General features: G+C 36.5%; 7 protein-coding genes across 10 annotated transcripts; 3 read left to right on the top strand and 4 right to left on the bottom strand.

Moving 5' to 3' along the window:
- On the top strand, nt 545-2,828 carry LOC108660421 (glycosyltransferase family 92 protein RCOM_0530710-like). Its single transcript, XM_018120178.1, has 2 exons — nt 545-928; nt 1,064-2,828. The coding sequence occupies exons 1-2, from the start codon at nt 802-804 to the stop codon at nt 2,650-2,652; spliced, it is 1,716 nt and encodes a 571-aa protein (XP_017975667.1). The 5' UTR covers nt 545-801; the 3' UTR covers nt 2,653-2,828.
- On the top strand, nt 3,363-4,832 carry LOC18600906 (E3 ubiquitin-protein ligase RNF168). Its single transcript, XM_018120179.1, has 5 exons — nt 3,363-3,445; nt 3,546-3,696; nt 3,805-3,854; nt 3,967-4,041; nt 4,128-4,832. The coding sequence occupies exons 2-5, from the start codon at nt 3,562-3,564 to the stop codon at nt 4,333-4,335; spliced, it is 468 nt and encodes a 155-aa protein (XP_017975668.1). The 5' UTR covers nt 3,363-3,445; nt 3,546-3,561; the 3' UTR covers nt 4,336-4,832.
- On the top strand, nt 5,564-14,497 carry LOC18600905. Of its 2 annotated transcripts, none has more exons than XM_018120091.1 (20): nt 5,564-5,652; nt 6,018-6,368; nt 6,509-6,754; nt 7,265-7,455; nt 7,537-7,708; nt 7,866-8,003; nt 8,182-8,368; nt 8,583-8,728; nt 9,097-9,273; nt 9,553-9,663; nt 10,221-10,340; nt 10,449-10,602; nt 10,817-10,977; nt 11,080-11,166; nt 11,998-12,314; nt 12,632-12,713; nt 13,100-13,239; nt 13,501-13,711; nt 13,815-14,159; nt 14,220-14,497. In XM_018120091.1, exons 2-19 carry the CDS (start codon nt 6,021-6,023, stop codon nt 14,133-14,135), a joined length of 3,309 nt encoding a protein of 1,102 aa, XP_017975580.1. In that variant the 5' UTR covers nt 5,564-5,652; nt 6,018-6,020; the 3' UTR covers nt 14,136-14,159; nt 14,220-14,497. The 2 variants fall into 2 exon arrangements, with proteins under 2 accessions (XP_017975580.1, XP_017975579.1); XM_018120090.1 differs by having other exon boundaries at nt 13,477-13,711.
- Nucleotides 15,082-16,230, bottom strand: LOC18600904 (NAC transcription factor 29). The gene has a single exon (XM_018118952.1). The coding sequence runs from the start codon at nt 16,228-16,230 to the stop codon at nt 15,082-15,084; it is 1,149 nt and encodes a 382-aa protein (XP_017974441.1).
- LOC108661536 (probable carboxylesterase 11) lies at nt 18,552-18,944 on the bottom strand. Its single transcript, XM_018118951.1, has one exon. It carries the CDS (start codon nt 18,942-18,944, stop codon nt 18,552-18,554), a length of 393 nt encoding a protein of 130 aa, XP_017974440.1.
- LOC18600903 (early nodulin-like protein 1) lies at nt 19,231-20,430 on the bottom strand. The gene is made up of 3 exons (XM_007031634.2): nt 20,422-20,430; nt 19,632-19,830; nt 19,231-19,537 (listed from the first exon to the last, which is right to left on the bottom strand). Exons 1-3 carry the CDS (start codon nt 20,428-20,430, stop codon nt 19,284-19,286), a joined length of 462 nt encoding a protein of 153 aa, XP_007031696.2. The 3' UTR covers nt 19,231-19,283.
- LOC18600902 (uncharacterized membrane protein At3g27390) lies at nt 21,172-26,530 on the bottom strand. 3 transcript variants are annotated; one of them, XM_007031631.2, is made up of 11 exons: nt 26,159-26,530; nt 25,819-25,989; nt 25,182-25,290; nt 24,895-25,087; nt 24,657-24,793; nt 23,491-23,779; nt 22,785-22,891; nt 22,572-22,707; nt 22,217-22,412; nt 21,851-22,091; nt 21,172-21,756 (listed from the first exon to the last, which is right to left on the bottom strand). In XM_007031631.2, the coding sequence occupies exons 2-11, from the start codon at nt 25,910-25,912 to the stop codon at nt 21,495-21,497; spliced, it is 1,764 nt and encodes a 587-aa protein (XP_007031693.2). In that variant the 5' UTR covers nt 25,913-25,989; nt 26,159-26,530; the 3' UTR covers nt 21,172-21,494. The 3 variants fall into 3 exon arrangements, with proteins under 3 accessions (XP_007031693.2, XP_017975718.1, XP_017975717.1); XM_018120229.1 differs by lacking the exon at nt 25,819-25,989 and having other exon boundaries at nt 26,159-26,442; XM_018120228.1 differs by lacking the exon at nt 26,159-26,530 and having other exon boundaries at nt 25,819-26,008.

Raw genomic sequence — 26,943 nt, 5'->3', positions numbered from 1 at the left:
ATTTATATTTTAGAACAATTTTTTATAATTATTATTTAAAAGTAAAAAAAATATTTATCTGGAATGTACGTAACATTAAATACTGATCAATAATATATATAAAAAAAAGATGTTGAAAAACTTTTGAATTGAGAAAAATGAATATTTTTATTCATTATACTTGTAAATGATCATTGTAAATATTATTATTTATCAAAATTAATAAAAATTATATAATTTGAAAATAAAAATATTTTATACCTTCAAAATATTTATATTTTATATATAATTATTGTTTTAGAATAAATAAAAACTAAATATTTTCATAACGTACAATAAATATTAATTATTTCTAAATTATTCAAAGTAATAATTAATATAAATCAACGGCCCGTTGAAATGAGTAAATTAAATAGTCCTTTTACTTTTGCCGTACGAAGATGAAGTGGCAGAAGTTGATTGGTACTCAGCCAGTGAGGTAAAAAATCAAGATGAACCGTGAAACACACAGGAACATCTCTGAAAAAACGGAGGAAATGACGACCGAATATAAACCGACACGAACGGTCGAAACGCCAAAGCATGATTTCGATAGCGGCCTCTCTTTCTTCCCCATAATTTCTCTCTCTTTTTTTCTTTTTCACCTTCCTTTTCCTATCTCCATTTCTTTTCTTTTGAGTTTTCAAGTACTTCCAAGAAAATCCAAACAAATAGAAAAGAAAGTTTTTGGATTTAAAGACCAGCGATTTCTGAGCCGAAGACACAGATGAATGACCAGATTATCGGTTGTCTTTCATTGGTTGTGAAAAGAGCGCAGCATCCATGAGGGATCGTAGGAAGCACGACGTCGTTTCATGGAGCAGGTTCTTCTGGTTCACTGCCGTCGTCGTCGTCTCTTGCGTTCTCTTAACTGGCTTCTCCTTCTCCACCTTTCGACTTTTTTTTGGAGGTAGTTTAATCAATTGGTTTTCAATCCATTTAGCTATTTTCTTCCTATTTTATATGACATAGTAATTAATTTATCAGTAGTAAAAATTTTATTATTATTTATTGATAATCTTGTTTAAATAATTTTTTCAAACAGAAACGTTTCATCCTGTGTTGGGGTCCACGCGCCAAACCTCAACCATTAACGCCGTCGTCTCCAACGAATTTCCGGTAGTTCCGGTACTTTCAATTCGTGAAACCATTTTGTTTCCAGATCAAGTGATACTTTTCCTAGAATGCCCTCCACGGGCTCGTTTATTTACCAAAGAAGAACTCCTTTGCATTTACCTCTCGGCCGATAATAACTCATCCGAGACGCGGCTTAAGAAGCCGCCAGCTCGTGTTGATTCCCGTCAGGTCGGTGAGCAGATCGTATGGTGTCCCGGTTGTCCACGTGGGTTGATCGTAACGGTTGCCTCAAAGTCAAATGGGGTCATCCCAGCTGGGCCCAGTCATCGGTGGGGCACTCTTGCTTACGAGGCTTTGATTGATAAGGATAATACTACACTCCTTTTTGTCAAGGGGCTTAATCTACGTCCAGAAAGAGTTTCCAATGCATCAAGATTTGAGTGCGTGTACGGCTGGGATTTTAGCAGGTTGAATTTAGTGTTAAGATCAGAAGTTTTATCAATTGCTCAGGAGATCGTACGGTGCAAAACCCCTTTGAGCGTTTTGAATGGGCAACAAAAAGTCAATGGCCCTGTCAAGGTTTCAATTAGGATCAAGGGCAATGGATTACTACCTTCCGTAGCCCGATTGGGGCACTTGGTAGGTCCGGGTCTACAGCCGGTGCCCACCCGAAAACCACACGAAATGTGCATTTGCACTATGGCACGTAACCAAGCAAGGTTTTTGAAGGAATGGGTTATGTACCATGCCCAAATCGGGGTACAACGTTGGTACATATACGATAACAACAGCGACGATGACACAGATAGTGTCATCGAGTCGTTATCCGATGCCAACTATAACATTTCTCGACACATCTGGCCTTGGATCAAGACACAAGAAGCAGGGTTTGCCCATTGTGCCTTGAGATCTAGAAGTTCTTGTGATTGGGTTGGATTTATTGATGTGGATGAGTTTTTCCACTTGCCATCGGGGTTAACGTTGCAAGCTGTTCTTAGGAATTTAAGCTCGAGAGCACCTAGTTTGGATACCGAAGCAGCGCATATTCCTATTGGTGAATTGCGTGTCTCGTGTTATAGTTTCGGACCGTCGGGGCTCAGACACGTGCCTCGACAAGGTGTGATGGTGGGGTACACATGTCGGATGACGGCCCCAGAGAGGCACAAGAGTATAGTTAGGCCAGAGGCATTGAATTCCACGTTAATCAACGTAGTGCACCATTTTCATTTGATGCATGGTTTTAGGTTTCTAGATGTTGATAAAACGATGATGGTTGTGAATCATTACAAGTACCAAGTTTGGGAAGTGTTCAAGGAGAAGTTTTATAGGAGGGTAGCTACGTACGTTGCCGATTGGAAAGATGAGCAGAACGTAGGGTCCAAAGATCGAGCCCCCGGGCTGGGGACGAAAGCTGTTGAACCTGTTGATTGGTCGAGTCGGTTCTGTGAGGTCCTGGACACTGGGCTTAGAGATAGGGTTTTGCAAAACTTTGTCAACCCAAAAACTTTCCTTCTGCCATGGCAGGATGCAAATGATGGAAAACAGAGTTTAGTTTGATAAAAGAAAAGAAGAGTAGACAGCGCAGGAGAAGGCACAGAGTGGACACTATAAGGTCTTGTTTTCTTTTCATCATTCCAATTATGATGAGAAAATTGATGTAGAAAGTGGATTAATTCGTTTCTTTTCTGTAAATAAAAATTTTCTTCTCGTTAGATTTTTGTTTCTTTATGATCCTTCAAGGCCCAAGACTTATTTAAAAATGACTAATCACGTTGGGGCTCGGAATTATAGCCGTTGTAAAAGCCGACAGCTCAAAACCAAATTCGAAAAATTTGACCGTTAGGAAAGATCATCCCACCGTTTAGTTTTCCCTATAAGCCTTCCATACGAGGAAGAGAAGCGGTTTTTTTTTTTTCTTTTTCCTCTGAGTAAACCCAGAAAGAGCCTCCAAGAAAATGGTGAGAGAAGAACCAAAACAAATCCCAGAAGATTCAAGCAAGCAATTCCGATTTAAAATAGCCAAAAAGTTGATTCCTTGTTTAGTCCCAGATTCAAGTCCGTGGCAGCCATGGGGCTCGTCTCTTTGCTAGTCTCGTAGTTGAAGACACCCCTGATCGACAATCTAAGCACAAGAAACGCTCTGATTTGATTTTGAAGACTCCACCTTCCACCACTTCAAGAAGGTAATTAATAATCTCAAAATTTTTATAGGCTTTTACTGTTTCTTTTTATTTATTTATTTATTTCTTCATGGTTTTGTTTTTCAGGAATCGTAGGGCTCAGAGTAGGAGCCCTGTTTCAACTCCTATTACTCCTTTAAACCTCGATGAGGAAGGAACTTCAAAACAAGGTAATTCATTTTCTGTTTGCTTCTAGGAATTCTTTTGTTTGTTGAGAAAAGCAAAAGGAGGAAAGAAAATTGATTTTTATTGCATAATAATGTTGCCTAGGGAGTGGAAACAGTCAATGGAACAAAGAATCAATGTGAATGAGGAGAAGAAATCAGAAGTAAACGAACCAACCCAACAGGCCCCTGGTGTTTCTTGCTCCAACCCAGCTCCTCAGTGTATGGATAAACTTAGAGAAGAGCTTTCTTGTACAGTAAGTCATTAGTTTTTGTGTATATTGTTAATAGATTCAGCTTTGATTGATTGAAGCTATTGGATTATTTCTTCTTTATCTTCTAATGTGGCGTTATTTGCTTGGCAGATTTTTTTGGAGATCTGTTTTGAACCAAGTACCACTCTTTCGGGACACAGGTACAGAAGCCAATTACATATTCAATTCAATAAAACTAAAATTTGTTATCTTGAGTAGTTTTTTGTAATTGATCTGTCACTTTAGTGAAACTCTTTTTTTCTTTCATTGTAGTTTCTGTAAGAAATGTTTGAGATTAGCCGCAGATAAATGTGGGAAGAAATGCCCAAAGTGTAGGCAGCTAATAAGGTAAAACCAGCCCCAGCTGTAAATTAACTGATTAACATCATTGCGATGAACTCTTGCACTAAAATCGTTCTTGTTTGAATATGCAGCAATGGAAGATCTTGCAATGTGGACACGGTTCTTTGGAATACAATACAGCTTTTGTTTCCCCAAGAGGTTGAAGCAAGGAAGGCTGCTGGAGCCTTAAATGGCAGGAAAGTTAGCGTCAAAGTCCAAAGAGTGGAACTCGTAGTACCAGAAGAACTCCAAGTACTAGACCTCCAATGGTCTCTACCAGTACTAGAGATGCAAGTATGAGGAAAAGAGGAGTGATGAGCCAAGATTATGATGCTGCATTGGCTTTAAGGCTGCAAAGAGAGGATCTTTCACTGTTAGTAAGCACGGATGCAAGCATCCGGAAGAAGAGAAACGCCAAGCCAAGATGAGGATGCTGCATTAGCTTTAAGGTTGCAAAGAGAAGCATTCATGGAGTCTTTTAGAGGGGCTCATCAGCAATCAAGAACCCCTCTTTCCTTAGCTAGAGCAAATTTGAGAGCAATGGCATCTGGAGCCATTAACATTCGCACCAGAGCCCGGCCAGTATATCCTTTCAAAGCTTCTTGATTTTTGTTCTTAACCAATGCCACCAACACAAATAATCATGTCAATTGTTACAAGTTACAACACAAAAGGTTGTAACCTTTGTAGTCCACTAGTTCTGAGTTCTTTGTAAACAACCTATGTATGTTCCCTGCAACTCGTTTTCTGGTTAATTGGGTCTCCCCTTTTTGGCTACAGTACCTACTGTTTCATAAGCAACGACTACATGATTCACGATTATCTTAAACTCAAACCCATCCTGATTCAATCCAACCACTAGAAAATTGGAAACCCAAAATTTGGTCCAACCAATTAGGTTTAAGGATATCATCAATTATATAGCAACAATCTTCATTGCTCTTTCATAATTGATATGCACCCATGTTAATTATTTATTTCAACATACAACACATAAATTTGTTACATTCCATTTCATTGTTACCATCATTTACAGATTTTTTGATGAAATTCTGATGGATCATTAATTAAAATGTTATATTATAAGACACCAAATTAACGAAAAAAATGATTTTAACAAGATCGAGGTAAGTTATGAGTAACTAATAATAACAATGTTTCTTAGGCTTTGTTTGATTTAATATATTTATTTTTTTAATTTGACTTTGGTTTTCTATTATTTTTTATATTTTACATTTTTTATTATTTTTTACAAAAAATATAAAAAATAAAAATATCAACCAAACGAAAATTTTTTAATTAAAAAAAACAATATTAATTCTTTCATAAAGTTTTGTTGTTTGCTCAAACCCATAAAAGACAGATCCAGTGATCCACCATTGATAACCTGGGCCCAGATCTGGCCCAAGTCATTCTGGTCAAAACCCAAAAATATCAGATCCGCCTGCAGTTAACCCGGGACCAGATCCAAAAACCAACCCAGCCAAAATCTTATACATTTCTTCATCTTTCCGTCTTCGTTCTCCTTTCAACAGAAAGCAAGCGCGCTCATGCTCTCTCTTCGACTTCGATCTTCTCACACTTGGAACGACGACGTTTGATTTCATCTCCGATCAGGTTCCCCTCCACATTCCACTTCTCCAAGCTTTCTGGAATCTTTTATCTTCAAATCAGATCAACATTTACGTGATTTTTAGAAAGCTTCTTTTAGCTTCTTTCTAAGCTTTTAAGCTTTAGCTTCTCAAGCTAACTTTTAACTTTTGAATTTTTATTTCGCCTTTTTTTCCTTTAATTTATCTCTAATTAAGTTGATTAAGTAAGCTTAATTTAGTTTAAAGTAGTTTTCTACGGTAGATCTGCTGATAATTAAGCTAAATAAACTTTTTAAGTGTTTGTAGTTTAAAAATTTGTTTGTTCATTCAAATTTGATATTCTTAGGGCTGATTTTATTTTTTTTAATATTTTATATATTTTTTGTGTAGTGAATGTTGAATAATATGGAAAATGAGAGACGGAATAATAACAAAAATGAGGATGCGAGAATGCGAGGGTTTAGGCCTAGTTTGAGGGCTATGATGCTTGTGATTGCGGTGATATGGGTTGGTGTAGCTGCTTTGTATGGTTTGTTGAAGCCTGTATCGAACGGATGTATTATGACATATATGTATCCGACTTATATCCCGATTTCCACCAGAGAGGGCGTCTCATCTGTGAAGTACGGGTTGTATTTGTACCATGAAGGTTGGAGAAAGATTGATTTTAAGGAACACTTGAAGAACCTAAATGGAATTCCGGTTCTTTTTATTCCAGGCAATGGTGGCAGCTACAAACAGGCAAGGTCCTCGTTTTACCATTGCTGTTATTGTCAGTGTGTTTTGTTGTAGATTGGCAAGAACTCATAAATATGCTATTTGGTTTATTAGTGGTTTCAAAATTATGTATCACTCTTCACAAGCTTTTGTCCTTCTTACAGGTGCGCTCCTTGGCAGCTGAATCTGATAGAGCTTATCAAGGAGGTTCACTTGAACGTACATTCTATAGAGAAGCTTATCTAACTTCTGAGGAGGGAGGGAATGTGGATGTGGCTGACTTTCAATTACCCAACCGATATGCTAACAGGCTCGATTGGTTTGCTGTGGATCTTGAGGGTGAACATTCTGCAATGGATGGTCGGATACTCGAAGAGCACACTGAATATGTTGTATATGCTATTCATAGGGTATCACTTTTACCTTTTGAACTCTTTTATTTGACAGTGTATGAACTCAGTGATAGTTTTAATTCCTAACTGTTTGACATAGAACCTTGAATGTTTTATACATGGCTATCTGAGGACACAGTTTTCACTTAATATGTTTTCAGTATTGCACAGAGATAAAGTACTTAATAAGATAAATGGACTAAATCTTTGTTGTGGAAGTGACAGATGTAAGTATGTCCACTGTAAAATGATTATGGAATGAGATCCAAGAGGAAATGTTCTATGTTGAAAGTAAGGTTTAAATAAAACACATGTCTGATGTCCAAATTCTTTTTATTATGTTCCAATTAAATGAGATTGTGTTTAACAACCTTGTCTGGCTTAGACAATCAAATGCTGAAGCTCTACATTTTATCATATCAAAGATTGCCGTGTTTGTTTGACACTGTCACACCTGGCCTTAAAAAAAATAACTTTTGCTTCATTTTATCTTTGAAAGGCTCACCAGTACTAGGCCTTTTCTTGCAGATTTTGGATCAATACAAAGAATCCCGTGATGCTCGGAAAAGAGAGGGTGCTGCAACCACTGGTAGTTTGCCAAAAAGTGTCATATTGATTGGCCACTCTATGGGTGGTTTTGTTGCTAGAGCTGCAACTATCCACCCACATCTAAGGAAATCTGCAGTTGAGACTATTCTCACTCTTTCAAGCCCCCACCAGTGAGCTCTTTATGGATCATTATCTATCTTTTTGATTAAAACTTAGTGTTTTCCCTTTAAGAATTTGCTATTTCCATCCAGATCACCTCCTGTGGCATTGCAACCATCCCTAGGTCATTACTATGAAAGTATAAATCAAGAATGGAAAAAGGGGTATGAGGTTCAAACCACTCAGACAGGGCATTATGTGTCTGGTCCAGCACTTTCTCATGTAGTTGTTGTTTCCATTTCTGGTGGTTATAATGATTATCAGGTATGTCTTCAAATTTTGTGCTGTGGTGTAGTTTGATTAGAATGTTTGCTTGTGTAAAAAGAAAAACAGTGCTTTATGAGTTCATTGTGAATATATCACGTTTGAAATGTTGAATCTTTCTTACGTATATCCTGAATTTTCTCCTTTATGACCAAAGGTACGCTCAAAATTAGAATCACTTGACAGTATTGTGCCCCCCACTCATGGATTTATGATAAGCAGTACGAGCATGAAAAATGTATGGCTATCTATGGAACATCAAGCTATTTTGTGGTGTAATCAACTAGTTGTGCAAGTAAGTGGCATCTCCTTTCCTGAACATGTTTTTTTTCCTTTGGATAGTTAAGTTGGTTGAGAAATTTGAACTAGGAACTTCCATTTTGATGGTGAGGTGTGTCCACATCAAGGCAATGCTTCAGCCTTTCAAAGCACAATGTTTTCTTGATGGTTTTGAACGTAACTGTTTCATGTAGGTGTCACATACTCTCCTTAGTTTGATAGACTCCAGAACAGGTCAGCCTTTGCCTGACACTCGACAAAGACTTGAAATATTTACAAGGATGCTTCGTAGTGGAATTCCGCAAAGTTTCAACTGGAAGATGCAATCACAGTCATCCTGGTCAACTCATGTTCCTGTGAAGGATGTAAAAGACACTGCTGGTATTATCTGTCTATTAGGACATTTGTGTTCCAGTTTTATGTTCTATAAAAATTTTAGTAAATTTCTTTGCTAGAAATATTTCTATATGATAATCATCCTGGCCCTCATAAAGAAATTATTAGTAGATGGTTGAACTAGAATTGCTCCTTGACTTTTATAGTCAAAATATAAGGCCAGAATGACTGATCATGACATGTTATGTCATGCTTGCAGGTTCCCAAGTGCATAACTTATTTGACTGTCCTAGCAGTGTCCATTGGAGTGATGATGGCCTTGAGAGGGATTTGTATATTCAGACAACAACCGTCACTGTTTTGGCCATGGATGGGAGAAGGCGGTGGTTGGACATAGAGAAATTGGTGAGCTTATGAAGATGCTGTTCTACATTTTTCAAAGAATTGGTTTATTTCATTTATATTCTTTATATCACATCAACAAATGTTTAGTTTTTTTTTTTTTTTTCATTTGAATTTTGTGTAAGCAATGTCTAAGCGTTTCTTGCTCTGAATTTATATCTCCAGGAGGAAGAAATTATTTCTAAGCTACAAAATTTTACTAAAGTTGCTCCTCTGTTACTTGTTTAGTATCAGTTTAATAATCCTTTGACACCCAAAAAAAAAAAAAAACCCTTGCCCCAAATAGAAAATAATTCCATTTGCCATTCTTCTTATATATTATGTCCTTCTAGACAATGCTGAGATTGCTCAGTGTTTGCTTCTATGCATAGGGGTCCAATGGCAAAAGCCACTTCATATTTGTGACAAACCTTGCTCCTTGTTCTGGAGTCCGAATTCATCTCTGGCCTCAAAAGGGGAAATCATCTTCAGACTTGCCTGCTGGTAAAAGGGTTCTGGAAGTGACATCAAAGATGGTGCAAATTCCTGCAGGACCAGCACCAAGGCAGGTACTAAGTACTGTACTTTTTAAAGCTGTTATTAGGGGGATATTAGTGTTCATGCACTAGCTAATGTTTGCTCTATAAACCTGTTATGAGTTTGTAGTAGGTTTTTTCTATCTTTTATATGTAAAACTCAAATAGTCTGTGGGAGGTTTAAAGTCATGTCAATAGCAAATTTAGTTAGTAATTTTGTTGGCATTGGAGCGATAACTTATTGGGCCTAGGGATTACATGAGTAATTTGGTTTACATTGACCCTCCTATTTTTATATACATTGCCTATCAGATTGAGCCTGGCAGTCAGACTGAGCAAGCACCTCCATCCGCGGTACTTCATTTGGGTCCTGAGGAAATGCATGGCTTCAGATTCCTGACTATCTCAGTTGCACCTCGTCCGGTATTGTTGCCATTAGTTCTTCATGTGCTTTATAAGCATAATCAAGAACCTATCAGATCCTTTTATTTTGATTGACTATCGGTAGCTTTGGCCATTAGCTATCCGTAATTTGAAATGCATTTTCCCATAAAAGTAAAAGAGTAGAAAGCTAAATTGCCACATCTAAAAGGAGGATGTATGCAGGAACTTTTTAGGAATTACAATTTTCTTTGTTTTTTTCCAATTTTCAACCTATGTTGGAGCCTATCAAATTTTCAGCCTATTCAAAGATCAAACCTTAGTATTCATGTTCCATAATTGGTTTTAGAACCCTTTATCCTCAACTCATGCCACAAATTTCTTTGGTCACCGGAATATCTTGATCCCTAAGTTTAACAATAATAATAGTTGCAATACATGAGAATGGTGCATGTGTTTGTTGTATGCCTCAATGTTATGCTTCTTCATGTTTGCATTTTGCTGTTTTGGATTTTTTGAAATGGTAGTGTTCCTCTCTTATTTAACATATAGTTCAAAATAATTTGAGTAATTGTGTGCAGTGACTTTGTGGTGCTCAGACTATTTCAGGGAGGCCTCCGCCAGCCACTTCCATGGCAGTTGGGCAATTCTTTAATCCAGATGAAGGGGAGATAGAGTTCTCTCCTATATCGATGCTTCTGGCAACTCATTCGCATAAGGTAAATATCTATACTGCAGCCAGTTTACTTTTCTATGGTTGGAAACTGGAACAGGACCTGTTTAATGTAGTTTCTTCCACAATGATGAATAATTTCAATGTTGTGCAGGATGTATTGTTGAAGGAGGACCACCCACTTGCCTTCAATCTATCATTTGCAATTAGTTTAGGTCTTTTGCCTGTTACCTTCTCTTTGAAAACTGCTGGCTGTGGAATAAAAGATTCTGGGCTTCTTGATGAAGCTGGAGATTTGGAAAACACTAGTAAGAATCATAATGTCTTCCTGTATACATTGCAATCATGAAGTTCTAGAAGTTTGTTTGATCTCCTTAATGTTATGCTTGCAATTTTGCGCTTGTGGACCCTGGGGCCACAATTAAGTTATCCAATGTTTGCTATAGTTTAGGATTGCTGGATATACTCTGGCTGTTTCTGTATTCATTAGTTTTCCTTTCTCTTTTCCGCTGAGCCATCCAGAGCTTTGCAAGCTGCGCTGTTTCCCACCTGTAGCACTTGCTTGGGATCCCACATCAGGTCTTCACGTATTTCCAAATTTGTACAGTGAGACTCTTGTTGTTGATTCCTCCCCAGCACTTTGGGCTTCGACTGGAACAGAGAAAACCACTGTTCTCTTACTGGTAACAAATGACTTCTTTTCTTCCTCTTGACTGTTGCATTCAAAATTCTGTTCTTCTATTCTTAACATTCAAACCTCTTTTTCTTCCTGATATCACTTGCAGCTTGACCCACATTGTTCATATAAGGCAAGCATAGCTGTTTCTGTAACTCCAGCGGCCAGCAGATTTTTGCTTCTATATAGTTCGCAGGTGATAAATCTAAACCTCATGCTTGCTAACTCTTGCTATTATTTTTATTTCCTTGTTTCTTCTAAATTTGAATACTATTTCTATTAGTTCCAAAAAATGCAATTATGATTAGAAATTAACTGGTGGATGTTGCTTTGAAATGCTATGATCTCTAGGTGAGTTCACTTGGGTGAAGATGTTGTGCAATATGATTTTGGTGTTACAATGATATACTCTTGTCATTGACATTTGAATGAACCACAGTGCACCCATTGGCTTTGAAAGTAGGTGTTACACTCAACCTACAACAATTTGTGAATGGCTTTATCCTCTAGATACTTCTGACAGTAGCCACTCACAAGAAGGAACTCTTTCCCAGGGAAACTATAAAAGAAAAGATTCTGAGCTGTAATTAGAAGCAGCTCATGGTGAGGATTCTCAACAGAATCCAAAGATGTCCAAGAGATTTCTCTAAATGAGATTCGGTGATGAAACTATAGGAAGCAATTTAATCTTAAGTTGTATAACAGCCAATACTTGCTGTAAGATTGTTGGGTATATGCACCCTCATTATGTAAATGTCACTGTTATACTGCTCTGAACTCATAAATGAAAGGAAATGCCTATTTAGAAGTTACATGTGCTGAAGCAAATAGATAAGTGACTCCCTCCCAATTTCTGCATTTTATGAAAATCATGTATTTTATGGTTATCTCTTAGGTCTTTGATTGAAGAGAAAGAGAAACAAAATTTTGTTATATCAGAGTCTAAAGAACTAATGATTTGCTGCTGTTTTGGTTTATACTACTTGCACTCTATAATACTTACATGATTTTGGACTTTCTCATGCAGATAGTTGGGTTCTCTGTTGCTGTTATACTTTTTGCTCTGATGCGACAAGCACATGCAAGGCCAATTCCTTCTATACTGAAAGCTGTGGAGTCCAACCTAAAAATACCATTCCCATTTTTGCCTTTTGCTGTAGTACCCATTTTGGTTTCCTTGTTCTTTTCCTTTCTAACATCTCAACCATTTCCTCCATTCTTTAGCTTCACCATTGTGTCAATGATTTGCTACCTATTTGCAAATGGGTTTGTAATTCTACTGATATTAGTTTCCCAGTTGGTCTTCTATGTGGCTGCCTCTATACATGTTCTCATAAAGAGGAGGTTGGTGTGCTCTCTACCTTTCATGTTGGATTAACATCTGAATGTCGAGATGATATATTTTTTGAATGATATAAAGTGAACATTTTAGATAATTGAAAAAGATAAGCATGAGAAAAATAAAACAGCTTTCCCTTAGTTTATTGGCAACTGCTGTTATAAATTTCTGGAATGCTATCTCCTTCATGATTTGGATGGAATGGTATAATTTCTTAGAGATAGGTGTCATGTACCATTTTTTGGTAAATAAAGAAAGAGAATAGTATGTCTATTTTGAGATACTACCTTATGTTTTAAATGCAAGGTTTAATTGATTGCAGGTGGCAACTATGGGAAGGAAATTTTTGCTTTTTATTTCTGCAATGGTTTATGAATCTTTCTTCCAAGTTCTTTTCATTAAAGGTAAAATCTTGGCCTCAAGTACGTATATCTACTTAGTGGCTCAGATCTCTGTCATTATTTGGGTGCATTATCAATTTGCATCTACCAAAATTTTAGAAGTGTGACTCTGCTTAAATAGCATACTTACTTTGCATGACTCTCTGTTGATTGTCTGCATTTCAACTATATATCAATTCCACCATGGCTTGACTCATAGTTCTCTCACTTTTGCACAATAGAAAGGTGCTACTTGTATATAAGGCTTGTAGAAGTGTGGGTAACTGAATGTCTGTTGTTGAATATAATTATTTCCAGTAGTTGAAGGTTTATCCCTTTTTGTCTTCATTTTATGTGCAAAATCGATGCTTCAATTTGGTTATTTAGTCTTTGGCTTATTCTGGAAACAGGTGGTAAGGGTTCTAAGAGCCAATCCATTATTCATTCCAATATCAGCAGCAATTGTTTTGTCTACATTTGTACATCCAGCACTTGGCCTATTCATACTGATCTTGTCTCATGCTTTGTGTTGTCATAGTTCGCTGTGCAAGTAAGTTCCAGTTAACTCTATCCTTACCATTATATTGGTTCCTTTTTAATGAAACATCTAAATACTTCATTGGTGGGTTTGAACATATTCTGTACTTGTCAGGACTTTGGCATTTGCAACCTACTATTTGTTGTATGCACTTTATTTTGTAGTTTTAAGTGAATACTATAAATATTCATTTCTTTGATGATGTGCTTCAAGTGATTCTAAGTGTTATTCCTTTTTTTTTGGCAACAGTTCTTTGACAACCTCATTTCGCAGCCATGCAAGGAAAAAGGAATTGTCTGATTGCAAAGGTGAAGGCAATTATTTGTCTCAGCAGTTTGCATCCAAACCTGGTTCCCCTTCTAAAGAAAACAGCTCCAGTTATGGTCAGACACAAGAGGATACCTTCCACCACCGGCATGGCTTACTGATGCTTCATCTTCTTGCAGCACTAATGTTTGTTCCCTCTCTCGTTTCTTGGTTGCAGGTATCAGATTCCCCAATTGCTGTTCCTTTCCCTCCGAGCTTTTCACAGAATGTATCCTATTTATTTTCTCGATCATCTTGCGGGACTTTTTGTGTGATTGCAGAGAATAGGGATGCATCAGAGCTTTCCAAGGTTCCTGGATTCATTCCTTTGCATTTGTTTGATCCTTCATGGTATCTTTAGTTCAGAGTCGTTGCTAAGTTCCTCGTTGCCCTTTCCACGCATCCTGGGTCAGGAAGTGAGACTGAATTTCGTCTACCTAATTGCCGGAATGTACTCCTATTTATCTGGTCTGGCTTTGGAACCTTATAAAGTGTTTTATGCCATGGGTGCCGTTGGGATCGTATCCTTTGCATTGAGTATCTTACAGGTATGGACAGGAGCACCGCGGTTCGGAAGAAGACGGCATTGGCACAGACACTAGGAGAAGTGCATTTGAAGCAGCCACATGTTCGGAAGAAGACGGCATTGGCACAGACACTAGGAGAAGTGCATTTGAAGCAGCCACATGATTGACGACAAGTCAGATTGGAGGTTCATCCAAACCCCCATTTTTTTGCAGATGAGCTTTGGGACAAGGGGAAAAGAATTTTTTTGTTGTGATGGTAAACGGCAGGTCCCATTTATATGTGGCTGTCCCCTCGTTGAGTACAGACAGTCCTGATTCGAAAGCATTTTGTTTTGAGGCCATTCTGATCATGTAATTTGCTTTTCGATTGGAATGAAAGGGATTGATTTTTTTAGCATTTTCTTTTGATAAATTAATTGTGATGAACCTTTTCACCATTATGCTTTTTGGAAAGTGAAATTGCACTTTTATAAAAGTAAAAGATTACATGTACGTCAGGTTGCTGAAAATCAGCTCTAAACCTAAAGTCCTAATAAGCCTGAGCATATAATATCAGACCTCAAAACCTAAATTACTTAAAAAAATAAGTCAGAAAAGGGCATAACTACCATTGCCCAAAGTTCAAACCAAATCCATCAACCAAGAAAAAAAAAACCGTAAAGTATTAGCAACACCATAAAAAAGAAAACTCTATTCATCATGGTCCATATCTAAAAGGTATTGATCAGCGGCTAATAACTCGGTAATGTCTGGGGCATCTGAAAATTGCTGCTCCTGCTGATGCATGTTCAAAGGGCCATGGATGTTTGGGCCACCTGAAAATTGCTGCTGCTGCTGATCCATGTTCGAAGGATCAGGGAAGTTTGGGGCACCTGAAAATTGCTGCTGCTGATGCATGTTCAAAGGATCATGGATGTTTGGAGCCCTTGAAAATTGCTGTTGCTGCTGATGCATGTTCAAAGGATCATGGATGTTTGGGGCACCTGAAAATTGCTGTTGCTGCTGATGCATGTTCAAAGGATCATGGATGTTTGGAGCACTTGAAAATTGCTGTTGCTGCTGATGACATGTTCAAAGGATCATGGATGTTTGGGGCACTTGGAAATTGCTGCTGCTGCTGATGCATATTCAAAGGATCATGGATGTTTGGGACACTTGAAAATTGCTGCTGCTGATGCATGTTCAAAGGATCATGGCCCACCGAATGTTGGAACTGAGGAGGAGGAATTGTTGCTATTGGTGCAACCGTTGTTATAATATTTCCATAAACAGACACATCCTGCTGAGGAAACATTGTAGAGTGATATTCCAGCATAGGATGTAAAGATTCAGGAAAACTTGTAAATCCAGAAGTTGAATCATCATATGGATTGTAAAGAGGCATTGAACAAGTTTGTTGTGGCAGCAGCAAATTGAAATCCTGAACTTGAACCTGTTCAGTTTGAGGTGGAAGGATTTTCCCATATTGTTGCTCCAGGATTTCAGCTTGAGCTACTGGAATTTCAATTTGAAGTGGAAGGATATTCTCATCATATTGTTGCTCCAGGATTTCAGTTTGAGCTGCTACAATTGCATAATTTTCTTCCTCCTGTTTTTGATCAGTAGCCTGTTGAGTAGCTCCAACTTTGGTATCGTTCCTATTATGAAGTCTGCACAATACCCAATCATCAAGCCGCATATCATCTTTGCCAGCTCTTTGTCTTGCCGGAGGATTGCTTAAAACGTATTCATGCATTATCCAGTTGGTCTTCTCACCCTTGGGTGGTTTCCCGTAGTAGTAAACTAACGTCTTCTTAAACCCGACAATATTTCCTTTAAACATGACAGACGTATCTGATCCAGTGGCCTTCCAGAAACCATCACCAGCTGTTCGACTTGGTCTAGAACCATTGACATATTTACGATCTCTAGGTGTGAAAAAATACCATTCAGACACTTTTTGGGACGACGCATTATCAGCTTGTGTTAGATCATCAGGACTGTACTTGTAGAGCTCAACCTCCTTGATCCTATTGGGTGGCAATGGTTTGTTGCAGACTCTCCTCCGCAAATAATGAACAATAAGTTCATCATCCCGTGGCTTGAAGCAATAACCAGGAGGCAAAGAATCCAAGAAATCTTCCGCATTGATGAAAACAGGAAGGTTTGGAGTCGGCTTAGCTTCTTTCATGGCAGGACTCTGACTCTCTTACAATGAAGAAAAAAAATAGAGGAATAGTTTTAATTTATCTCTGATTACCTCTATAATAATAATAATAATATATATATATATATATGTAATTATAATCATAATTTTTGTTGAAGTAGAAAAAGTTTTACAGTTGTGGTTGAATTCAACTAGCTTATAATCAAATCCTCCTAATCCAGTTAGTATACGAAGCCTAATACGACCCAGAGTAGGATGAACAATCGGAATCTTTTCCTTGTTCTAAGTCTACAGTGAACAATTTTTTCACCAAATATTTATTTATTTATTTATTGCCAGGTTACGCATTCAAATATTCGATTTAAAATTTTTTTTTCAAATAAAAAATTCAAGATTTGTGTACAAAATTAATAAAATATTCAAGATAAAACAATAACTCATTGTTACCTTAAGTTTTGTTGTCGCTATAGTAGTATCAACTTTAAAATATTAAAAACGTTGTTATGTAAATCAATATGATAATAAATAATTTTTATTTTTATTTTTTTATTTCGCATAACATCTTGTAATTTTTTTCTATTATTTAGTACCTCGTGAATTATTTTTCTTAATTAGCATGTTGATTCTGTTCTTATAAAAAATTAAATTGTTAATTTTATTTTAAAAATTTATAAAAATATTGTTAAATATTAATAATTTTATTAAATAAAAATCAACATATTAATTTTTACGAAAATCGAAGTTATCTTAGGACATGATGTAAGTGGAATTTATCTTGTAATAATTATTGGATTAATTGCGTTGGGCTTAACGAATAACACAATAAATAAAATTAGTTGGAGATAAACTCATTAGGTAAACAAAATTTGGGGGCAAAATTTAGAAATTCAGAGATAGAAAACACCATCAGAAACAGTGGGTGAAGTATATAATAGCATTTTATTAAGAAAAGAAGCAAGGAAATGCGTTCCCATCAAAGCTTCAACAGAAAAAAGTGCTCCAAACTTTATTGTGCCATTTTGCTCAACTTGATATTTTCAACATGCTGGCAAGTATGCCAAGGCTTTCCTCTAATGGAAAACTTGGCAACTCTAAACTCCAGCAGACTTTGCAAACACACACACCTATATATATATATGGCAACGCCTAGGTGATAGGTTGGCTGGCTGATCCACCTGAGCTGGTGGAGGCTTGAGTTTTGGCTTGTGGATTGTGGTTGTAGCCATGGACTTTCCATCCTCCACAATTCAAGTCTCTCCCTCAAATGTGCTTCCAATATTGGGGCATATCAACCCGAGGTTGCTTCTTAATTACTTGAACATGTCAACACCAAGAAACAGAAAAACCCAATCCATTTCTTGTGCTTCAGCCTCTCCATGGTTCCTGATTCTCTGAGAACAGAGCCAGAACCTGGTTGAGGCAAACTTTGTAATGCGAGGATGCCCGGGAAATTCTATCACCTTGCATTTGGAATTTATACTGGAAATCAGGAGCTCTCGACTCCCTCTCTTGCTGAAGCCCAACAAGGAGACTGAAATAAATTATTGTCTTGTCAACAATGACATAGACATTGGGCAAAACAAAAACAGCTAAGCATTGGAAAGCAAACAAGACTTTTGGCTTTAATCAGGATAATGTATTGGAGTTTAACTTCTTGTCTGCCTACCATACAATTCCCAGAATCGATATGGCGACAATGTGCAGGGCCCAATTGCATGTCCTTATCCTTAATCAATCACCCATTACCCAAAATGGATTACAGATTAGACATCATCTGCTCTATGTACAATTTGTGAAGCCAAGATTCAAAAATGTTTTGATGGCCTCTCCAATTTTCCCCATCTTCTGATCAGACAAAAAGTATTTCTAGGTAGACTGATGATGTAAGTTAAAAGAAACAAAGACAAGATTTGTTTGCCACAAGTTTGATGTTTTCAAGGTAAAGTTGCCATTGCTATACTATAAAAGAGAAACGGTGTGTTACATTGAACAAAACTCTATTCACGAGAAATAGTACATTTTAATTCACAGGAAAAAAAATGGAACTGACAACATCCTAATGTGGCGTTGAGCACTCAAAAAAAGTAATCTCATCTCACATCTCACTAATCTACTACCATTAAAAGTTCTCCATCTTACAAAAAGAACAGATCAGGACATGGGATAAACTTGGAAACTGTGGTACAAGCCAGCTGCTGGATTAGCAAGAAAGAACAAATGCAGTATTTTATCCCGATCCTTTGTACAGCAACCATGCACCATTCTCTGTTAAACCGAATAGCAGGAAATGTTGCTGTTGGATGATGCTTAGCCGCAAGTCTTTTTCTACATTTGAAACCTCCCACTTAGTAAGAGAACTCCTGACCTCGAAATGAGAAGTACTTTTTTACCCAGATGGCAATGTCCTCGGCGCAGGCCTGAGCCTGAGGGGTCTTTAGAAGCATGTCAAGGTTTGCAAATTCGTGAACTGCATCCTTGTATTCAAGAACAGGCGCATCAACATTTACCTTCCGAAGCGCCTCTGAGTAAGCAAAAGCCCGGTCTCTCATCCAGTCATGTTCTGCTGCAACTGTCAGTGTTGGGGGCATGAGCTTCAGAGGTGGGCCCTTATCTGGGATAGGTGGATTGGCAGCTGGGTGGTCAAGGCTCAACTCTTCCTCAGGAAGAAAGAGTTTCCATGCAAGTATGCACATTGCCTTTTCGTAGAAGTAGGAGTTTGCCAAGGGTTGGCATGGCATTTTCCAAATTCGGAATAAATTTAGCTTTAAATAAGATTTTCAAACATTTATGCAAGTGAAGTGATCATTGGCTATAAATACTATACTTGAATGCCAAGAATCTCTTGGCATTGATGCTTTTGATGATGAATGAATCCCATCTCAAATTGGTGCTGCTTTGTATTTTTTGTCTTTTCACTGAATATGAAATGAAATATCTTGCCAAAACCATCATCTGGTTCTGGTTACAAGAAAGGGACATGTAAAGAACATGCATTAACATTTTATATACAAGCAAACTGTTGGAAATGATTAGAAGCAACATAGGAGAAAACAAACTGAAATGGTAATAAAGACCAGCTACAAAACCCCTAACATGGAATCTGCAGCAGGGGAAGTAGGCAGAGATTCCTGAGGAGACATCACCCTTACAACCATCCTCTGTCCCCTCTCACAGTGCCCGGAAGCTCCACTAATGAAGTAAAATGTCCCTGCATGATCCAAAGTAAAAACTGAGTTCCCATTGTTGGAGAAGAACTTGGGCTGTGTCGAATTGCAGTTCTTATAATCCTTCTCAACCACCTCCATTACTGAGTCCTTTCTAAACTTAAAACCTGCACAAAAACACTAAAAAATCAGAACTATGAAAATGCAGAATGATGATACGATTTAAAATTTAACAGTTAACTATCCTTGTTTTTTACTTACGGGTGGTATCACCAATCTGGAATCTGTTATCTGAAGCGCATTCATTGTAGATTTTGGTGTCATTTTCAGGAGGGACAACCCAGCCTTTGCTGCCACCAGCTTGGAACTCCAAGGAAGAGACTGAGGAATGTTGCAGAGAAAACAGAAGGATCACTGAAAATGACAGTGTTTGGAAGCCATTGGCTAAGCTTTTTGGACACTTTTCAGTAACAAAAAAAAAAAAAAAACCCTGGAAGACATGTGACATTGGTAGTAGAAGAGTGGTTCTTGTGACCATGGGTAAGAGTAGGTTACTTTTGACGGGGGCAATAGACGGCAGTTAAGGGTATACGGTTATTTCGGTTAATTTAATTTTGAATATTTAATAATTGAATTAATTAAATTTATATTTAAAAATAATCGAAATCGAAATGAATTATACAAATAATTAAACTAATTCGGTTAGTTTAATTTGGTTTTGAAAAACCGAACTTGATAAATTTTTTATATTTTTTTGTTTATATATATTTATTTATGTTGTATTTTTTAATAAATTAATATTACAAAAATATTAAAAATGTTAATAAAAAATTATAATAAATAAGATAGATACTCATATAATTAAAGAGAAACTAAAGAGGAAAAGAAATTAAGTTTAGGATTTATTTTTCATGTAAAATTTTCATAATACTTTTACTTAAATTCGGTTAATTCGATTAGTTTAGTTAAAAAAAATTTTAACTGAAACCGAATTGAATTAATTTTAATAACTGAACTATCCTAACTAAATTATCTAGAGAACCGAACTAACCGAACTCATTTCGGATCAGTTCAATTGTTCGGTTCGATTTACATTTACTCACCCCTAAAGGCAGTAGTTGAAGAGAAATTCTTTTTTGAATAAATCAACCGATTCAATGTTTACCTAAAGAAAAATAAAAGTTAAATAATAAAAAAACTCATGCACTATATACATTCTTACAATTAAATTATCTAAACAAGTTTCTTTTTATTTATTTATACCCGATTGAGCTCTTTTTTTTTTTTATTTTACTTAATTGAACCATTATCTCATATGGTAAAAATAACATACATTATTCTCAATGATAATTATCACTTTCTATATGCATAAATTACTGACATGATACATTACATCATCAATTTTGATTGTGATTGTTAACATGACATGTCACATCACAAAAAACTCCACATCATTAATTCTTATTGTATTTAGTCTATATGTCACGTCCAATTTTACAATTCCCCGAGTGACAATTATCATTGAAAATAACATTACAATTTTGTTACAAAATAAGAATTTAAGTAAATAAAAAAAATCAAGACTCAATTGAATATAAATAAATAAATAAATAAATAAAAGTTAATTAGATACGATAAAAATATACTTCATTCAAGAGGTTATTTTGTCATTTTAGCAAAAACAAAACTAAGAGTTGCTGAGACCTTTATAGTCCTCAGTAGATTTGACTTACAAGTAATGAATCTCAATATGATTTGATGCTAGAAAGTACAAAGGGTTAAGACACACACGACTACAGACTTCTATACCAAAAATTCAAGTTAATAATGCAGTATTCAACACTTGGAACTATCAGGAATTTGCAGTGAAGCAACCAAGTCCATGTAATTGGTCCAACTATGTTTGTTTTTCTGAACCACCTTGGTTTCTTACCTACTGCTTTCTAGTTTCGTGATTGAGAAACTAGGCTAGTAGCCGTGGATGGTTACTTGTGCTTGTATGCCAAAACATTCCAAAGCATTAAGGATTTGAAATGAACATAAACCCAAAACTTTAAAACTGCAGGCCATTGCATTCGGACCAATATGCAAAAATAATTATGGACAAAATATTGACATCCTACATCATACAATTTCTATATCCCTAGCAATAACTGATCCTGATTCTTGGATAGACATGTTGTAACTTGCATTCTGCTTGAAAGATTTATTGCTAAATATCCGGGCAAGGGCACTCTTTGTTCTCCGAATTGGTTGAGCCCCGTTGCTCAATCTGCTGCTGTCATGATTCTTTTTGGCCAGATCCTCAGATAGTGTGCTGACAAGATTTGCAAAATGTCGCCAGTAAGTCGGATACCTTGACACAGATTTGGTGATGCCTCGTAACCTTTATTATGAGGTGGAAATGATGTGGTTAACTTACCAAGCGTGGTAGAAGCATCAAAAAGGAAAATAAATAAATAAATTAGCTGCATTCTCACCTTCGGGCTAATGCATCAAGTTCAGCTCGCTTACGCTCAGATTCAGGTGGAGAGCCAATATTTGAAATCTTCAACCTTTCAGGATCACCAGACAGCAAAACTAATTTGCCTAAGTAATCCTCTTCTTCCAGGGAAAGATTCTCTGCTTTGATTTGCTCCTTTAGTATCAAAAAGGGGTTAAGAAACCAATCAAAGAAGGTGTCTTTTGGTCTGTTTGTGGCTGTTATTTCAGTATTATCACCTACATAAAAGCAATTCTTTACATGCTGTTAAAGCCATTTGAAAGTTTGTAACAAGTATAATAAATCTCTTTAATAAGAAACATATTTTTGGAAGGGCTACGAAAGAGGAAACACATTTACTTACTCAACAATATGCCAGATTTATTGGCATTCACAGAGCGCAAGAGTGCCTGAAGAAGGCAATAAGCTGGTAAGCCTATGCTGACGACACTACTTCCCTTGCTAGACTTGGCATCTTCAATGTCTTTAGGAGTTATAAGCCCTTCAGAAACCATTTTTTCCCCATGGCGGCTGCACTCCTTAAATAAGCCCTCAAGTAGCTACATTAATCATAAACAAACTTTTATTTAGCACCTGACTATTAATTAACTCCTTAAAATATGAATATCTTCGAAATTTAGTATCAAAGAACCATTAGATGCATACAAGGAAATACTGGTTTTATTCCAAATGGAAACATCCACACACACAAACCTCACCTCAAGTGGCTTCAAATCAATCCTTGTATTTGTAAGTGAGTTAGCACGAGCAGGAGGATGAGGTTTGAAGGAGTCAGAATTTGTGAACGAGCTTGCACTACGGGTGGATTCCTTTTTGTTTCTACGATACTGAGGCCTGTTTATAAAAGAAAACTTGTAAAATTTATCAAGCCGTATATATCACTATAACAAATTATTAGTGCAGAATATAACCTGGGAAAGCAAGATCCTTCTGGCATGTCAAGGACATCGTTGCTGTATTCATCATAGATGGACACGGAAGCGACAATGTAACAAAGCCCAAACCAAAATGAGGACCCCTGCAACCCAAACCCCACAAAATCAAGTTATATTTTGAATGGAAATAAGGATAAGAAAGACATGGGTGTAGGTCTAATGTGATCCCATGGTGTCTAACATAGTGGAATAAAAAAGGAGCCATTAATCTAGAACACCTGGGTGAATTCAAGAAAAAAACCTCAGACAAGGAACAATAAATTCCAAATTCCAAGATTAAGTGGAATCATTGATGATTAAACAACAATTAATAGGAGCCAACACAATCACTGATTGCACCATTCGCTTCTGGTGAAAATCACATGCATAACTTCACTCGGTAGTCAATGAAATCTCAAAATGAAAATATCATCAGAGAAAAAAAATGGAACCATTTCAAGTAATAATAATAATAATAAAAACAATAACAATAATAATAATAATAATAATAATAATAATAATAATAATAATAATAAAAGGAGATTTGAAGTTTTGTTTCCAAACCAAGCATGTGAACTTCTAAACTCAAGTTATATGCTGTATTGATGAACTTCCACATGCCTATTCAAATGAAAATTAATAGACAACAATATTTTGTCAGAAGACTTAGCAAAGGCACAAAAACTATGAAAAAGATATAAACCTGATAAACAACCACCCCTGCATAGGCACCAAGGAAGATACTAGAGACCATCGAGCCCAACACTGCCCCAACAACAGCCAGTGGCCAGAGTAAGATTGCAAGGCCTGCAAATGGTACGCATATTGTCTCCAAGAAAGGGCCTTCTCGACCTATAAGGTCATGAAATAATCTATTCCACCCCTTAAAGAGCATGTAAGGACTTTTCCATAGGGCAATAAGTGAAATCACTGGCAAATCAACCATAAAACCAAGCACTGCAGCTATAAGAGCTAGAGGAAGATAAAGAAATCTGCAATGAAGTTCATGGAAACTCAGTCAACAAAAAGGGAATTATTTTTTGGAAAAAAAAAAAAACCTCCCACAAAGCTTTTAACTGCCTTGCCGTATAGAAACCTAAATTGCAAGCACACTTGTCAAACTCTCTTCATTCATAATTGGCTTTCTACCTTCTACAATATAAAATTTAAACAAACTAGCTCGTGGACAATACTTGTTGTATCTATACTTTGAAAACCACAATTATCTTTTTATTAATTTTACCCATATAGCATTTCTAATGAACCATTTAGTATTTATAGCAGTTAAAGGTAAAAATTATCAGTTTTTTGTACAAATCTCTGTCTTTGAGGAACTGAAAACATATAGCATACGCTATTGCTAGAGCATTACAAACAATTATCATCACAAATAAGGGAATATTTTCATAACACCATCTCTTCTTTGTAAGTTACCTAAATGATCAAATAAATTTGGGAACTAGCCAGATGCAGCCACCAACAAAGTCTGGACAAGAGAATTTACTTGATCTAATTTCTTAGCAATAGAATCTATAATGCATTTGCTTGACTCCATGAGTGAAAAACACCAGGGAACTCAAAAAAAAAAAAAGAATCAACTTATTGACTACTGATAGTGGGAGAATCTTGTCTGTGATCCTAAGCATTTTAGGTATAATAGGCATAAAAATTGAGGAAGTTTAAAAGCAACAAATCAATTATGAAGGAATAGAATGATGCAAGGCCTTAAAGTTATAAGTTAATGGGCTGTCAGTTAATTCAAAACTCATTATCTGGGTTGCTGAGGGTTACATGATCAAGGCATAAATGATTCTCTTGGCCAATGACAGCAACAAGACTTAAAACAGGCAGCAAGAACAGCATATCTACCTGATCTCATAGTATTTTCCATTTGGAGGCTCTTTCTGTTGCAACTCTTCCATATATGAGGTGAAGGAATGGAAACAAACATCATTGAAATCCCTGACAAAAGTGAAGCTTCCCTTGATAGTGCTCCAAGTACCATCCTGCAAGCAGAGCAATATATAAGTCTCCCTCCGAAGATACTAGAACAAGAGAAGTTAACACATGTAAAAAGATTATCAGAACAAGGATACCTAAGACATACATAAAAACAGTGGAAAAACACATTAGTCTTTCCTTCTCCTACAGCATCAAAAGTGGCAAATATTGGTGAAAGAAAGCCGTATAATATCCCCCCTATAATACTTCCAACAATGGCAACCACGACCCATAATATCAATAAAACTGGTAGGCATACGCAGATAAGGAGCTTCAAAACTGGCCCTAATAGTTTAGCTCTGCCCAGTAAAGAATTAACAGAATAAGAAACAAAATACAATAATGTAATAATAAGGCAAAGCAAATGGAAAAGTCAAAGGTCAAGAAGATCACCTCACAACGCTATAACAAGTCCAGTAAAAATGAAACAGCAGAAGGCCCAATATGATAGATGAGTTTCCAACTGTCATGATAAGACATATTGGTGCGCAGAAAATGATTCCTGAAGATATAGTGCAGTAGAAGGTTTGAATTGTTTAGTTTGATGCTGATGCTTCATTGTTAGTAGGTGTATACAGACCAAATGCAAAATGCATTGCATTTGATAACTAAAATGCCATTCTATTTTCTCGAAACAGAAAACCTCAAACACCAGTATCAGGAATGGATTTTACATCTTATCAAGCAGAGAAACTACCATTAGCAAATGCCTAGAAAGGAAAAGTTTACAAAAAAAAGGAACCAAGCTGGATTAACCCTAAAGCCTTTATATCTTTTTCATTGATTGCTAACAAATGCTGTTCTACAGATAAAAATAATTTTCAGATCACAAAGGAAAAACTAACAATAACTAGTAAAACATAAATTTAATTTAAACAAAGAAGCTCTAGATGAAAGGTATCATTTTGCACCTAGATCACATTCAAATTGAACATATTTCCTTAGAATTTAAATCCTCAAAGTACCAATTTATGGAACAAGAAAGAAGAAAAACAACTCAAAATAAGAAAAACAATTTTAAGGCACCCACCTTTGATTGTGCCTAAAAACAGCAAGCCAATGAAGTAAGGTAGAAAGCATATAAAGTTCCACAAAGTAGCCAAAAATCCCTTTGGAGGCTCCATATTGCTGCTAACTACTCACCTTCCAGATCTCCACAAAATTCACTATAATCCCATCTCAGAAATACCCCAAATCCTCCCTGGAAAACACCCCAAAAACGAAAAAACCCAACTTTTATCCTGTCCCAGTTACCAACAGAGATCAAATAAAACAACAGGAATATAAAGCAAAAACAAAACCCAGTTCACTAAAACCAATTTGCTTCAAAACCCAACATCAAAAACTTAAAAAAAATAAAAAGATATTACCTCGTTCTGGCTCCAAAACCATGGAACCTGCAAAAAACTTGAGCCTTGGTTTTCTCAAAGCTAAAAGCTTTGAATGTTGAAGGGTCTTTGAATGAATAAAAATATTTGAAAAATATCACATGGGATGTGCGGATGAAGCAAATTTGATGGTCGATATACGTTGTTTATCTAGAGCTTGAATTTGAGAGGGAATCGTGCATAGAGCAGTAACTGTCAAGAGCTTGGAATAAGAAAAGAATCCTTTAGATTCTCTTCTCGGTTTTCTTATTCTTTTCTCTCTTTTTTCACTAATAATTTTGCTTTATTTATTTTTGTTTTTGTTTAAACTGAAAGTTAAGCAATCTTCAGATACTGTGCCACCCTCTGACTCAGACGAAAAACATATTAAAACTCGAAAGGAGAAACTTTGAAAGGTATATCTGGGAAGTCCTGTCAGTGTAATTAACGTTAAAAACTTGAATTAGAACACTGACTTTCGTCTTAATCATGTTCAAATTACTATTTCCACTTCAAAGATAACTAAAGCCAGTTGATTCCCGAGCGCAACTAATACAAGGAGTGGAAGGATCAAAACATGGCTCTGGCAACGTCATTTAAAAAAATGGAATGATTTTAACTGAAAACCGGACTAAGTGGTTGAGGTGCACGCTTCTTCATTTTGATGCCACGTTGCAAAGTAATCCCACTTGCTGGAGAGTGAGACAAAGAGCGCTTGGGATTAAAGGTTGGTCTTGCTGCTACGACCGGTCGGTAAAACGGGTTGTCGACGGAAGGTGCCCGCTTTA

This window comes from Theobroma cacao, chromosome 4 (genome assembly GCF_000208745.1).
Source record: "Theobroma cacao cultivar B97-61/B2 chromosome 4, Criollo_cocoa_genome_V2, whole genome shotgun sequence".
Taxonomy (NCBI): domain Eukaryota; kingdom Viridiplantae; phylum Streptophyta; class Magnoliopsida; order Malvales; family Malvaceae; genus Theobroma; species Theobroma cacao.
This window is presented reverse-complemented; position numbering and strand designations above follow the sequence as displayed.

Bases quoted from the DNA above. Each gene is read 5' to 3' on its own strand.
- LOC108660421 (XM_018120178.1), top strand. From the start codon at position 802: ATGAGGGATCGTAGGAAGCACGACGTCGTTTCATGGAGCAGGTTCTTC. The intron at 929-1,063 runs GTAGTTTAATCA...TTTTTCAAACAG, and splicing joins CTTTCGACTTTTTTTTGGAG to AAACGTTTCATCCTGTGTTG.
- LOC18600906 (XM_018120179.1), top strand. From the start codon at position 3,562: ATGGAACAAAGAATCAATGTGAATGAGGAGAAGAAATCAGAAGTAAAC. The intron at 3,697-3,804 runs GTAAGTCATTAG...TTTGCTTGGCAG, and splicing joins GAGAAGAGCTTTCTTGTACA to ATTTTTTTGGAGATCTGTTT. The intron at 4,042-4,127 runs GTAAAACCAGCC...TTGAATATGCAG, and splicing joins AAGTGTAGGCAGCTAATAAG to CAATGGAAGATCTTGCAATG.
- LOC18600905 (XM_018120090.1), top strand. From the start codon at position 6,021: ATGTTGAATAATATGGAAAATGAGAGACGGAATAATAACAAAAATGAG. The intron at 12,315-12,631 runs GTTGGTGTGCTC...AATTGATTGCAG, and splicing joins CATGTTCTCATAAAGAGGAG to GTGGCAACTATGGGAAGGAA. The intron at 13,712-13,814 runs GTATCAGATTCC...GTGTGATTGCAG, and splicing joins CTCTCGTTTCTTGGTTGCAG to AGAATAGGGATGCATCAGAG.
- LOC18600904 (XM_018118952.1), bottom strand. From the start codon at position 16,230: ATGAAAGAAGCTAAGCCGACTCCAAACCTTCCTGTTTTCATCAATGCG.
- LOC108661536 (XM_018118951.1), bottom strand. From the start codon at position 18,944: ATGCCATGCCAACCCTTGGCAAACTCCTACTTCTACGAAAAGGCAATG.
- LOC18600903 (XM_007031634.2), bottom strand. The intron at 19,538-19,631 runs GTAAGTAAAAAA...GTTTTTGTGCAG, and splicing joins CCAGATTGGTGATACCACCC to GTTTTAAGTTTAGAAAGGAC.
- LOC18600902 (XM_007031631.2), bottom strand. From the start codon at position 25,912: ATGGAGCCTCCAAAGGGATTTTTGGCTACTTTGTGGAACTTTATATGC. The intron at 24,794-24,894 runs GTATGTCTTAGG...CTCTGCTTGCAG, and splicing joins TGTTTTTCCACTGTTTTTAT to GATGGTACTTGGAGCACTAT. The intron at 22,892-23,490 runs GTTTATATCTTT...TTTGGGTTGCAG, and splicing joins CAGGGGTGGTTGTTTATCAG to GGGTCCTCATTTTGGTTTGG.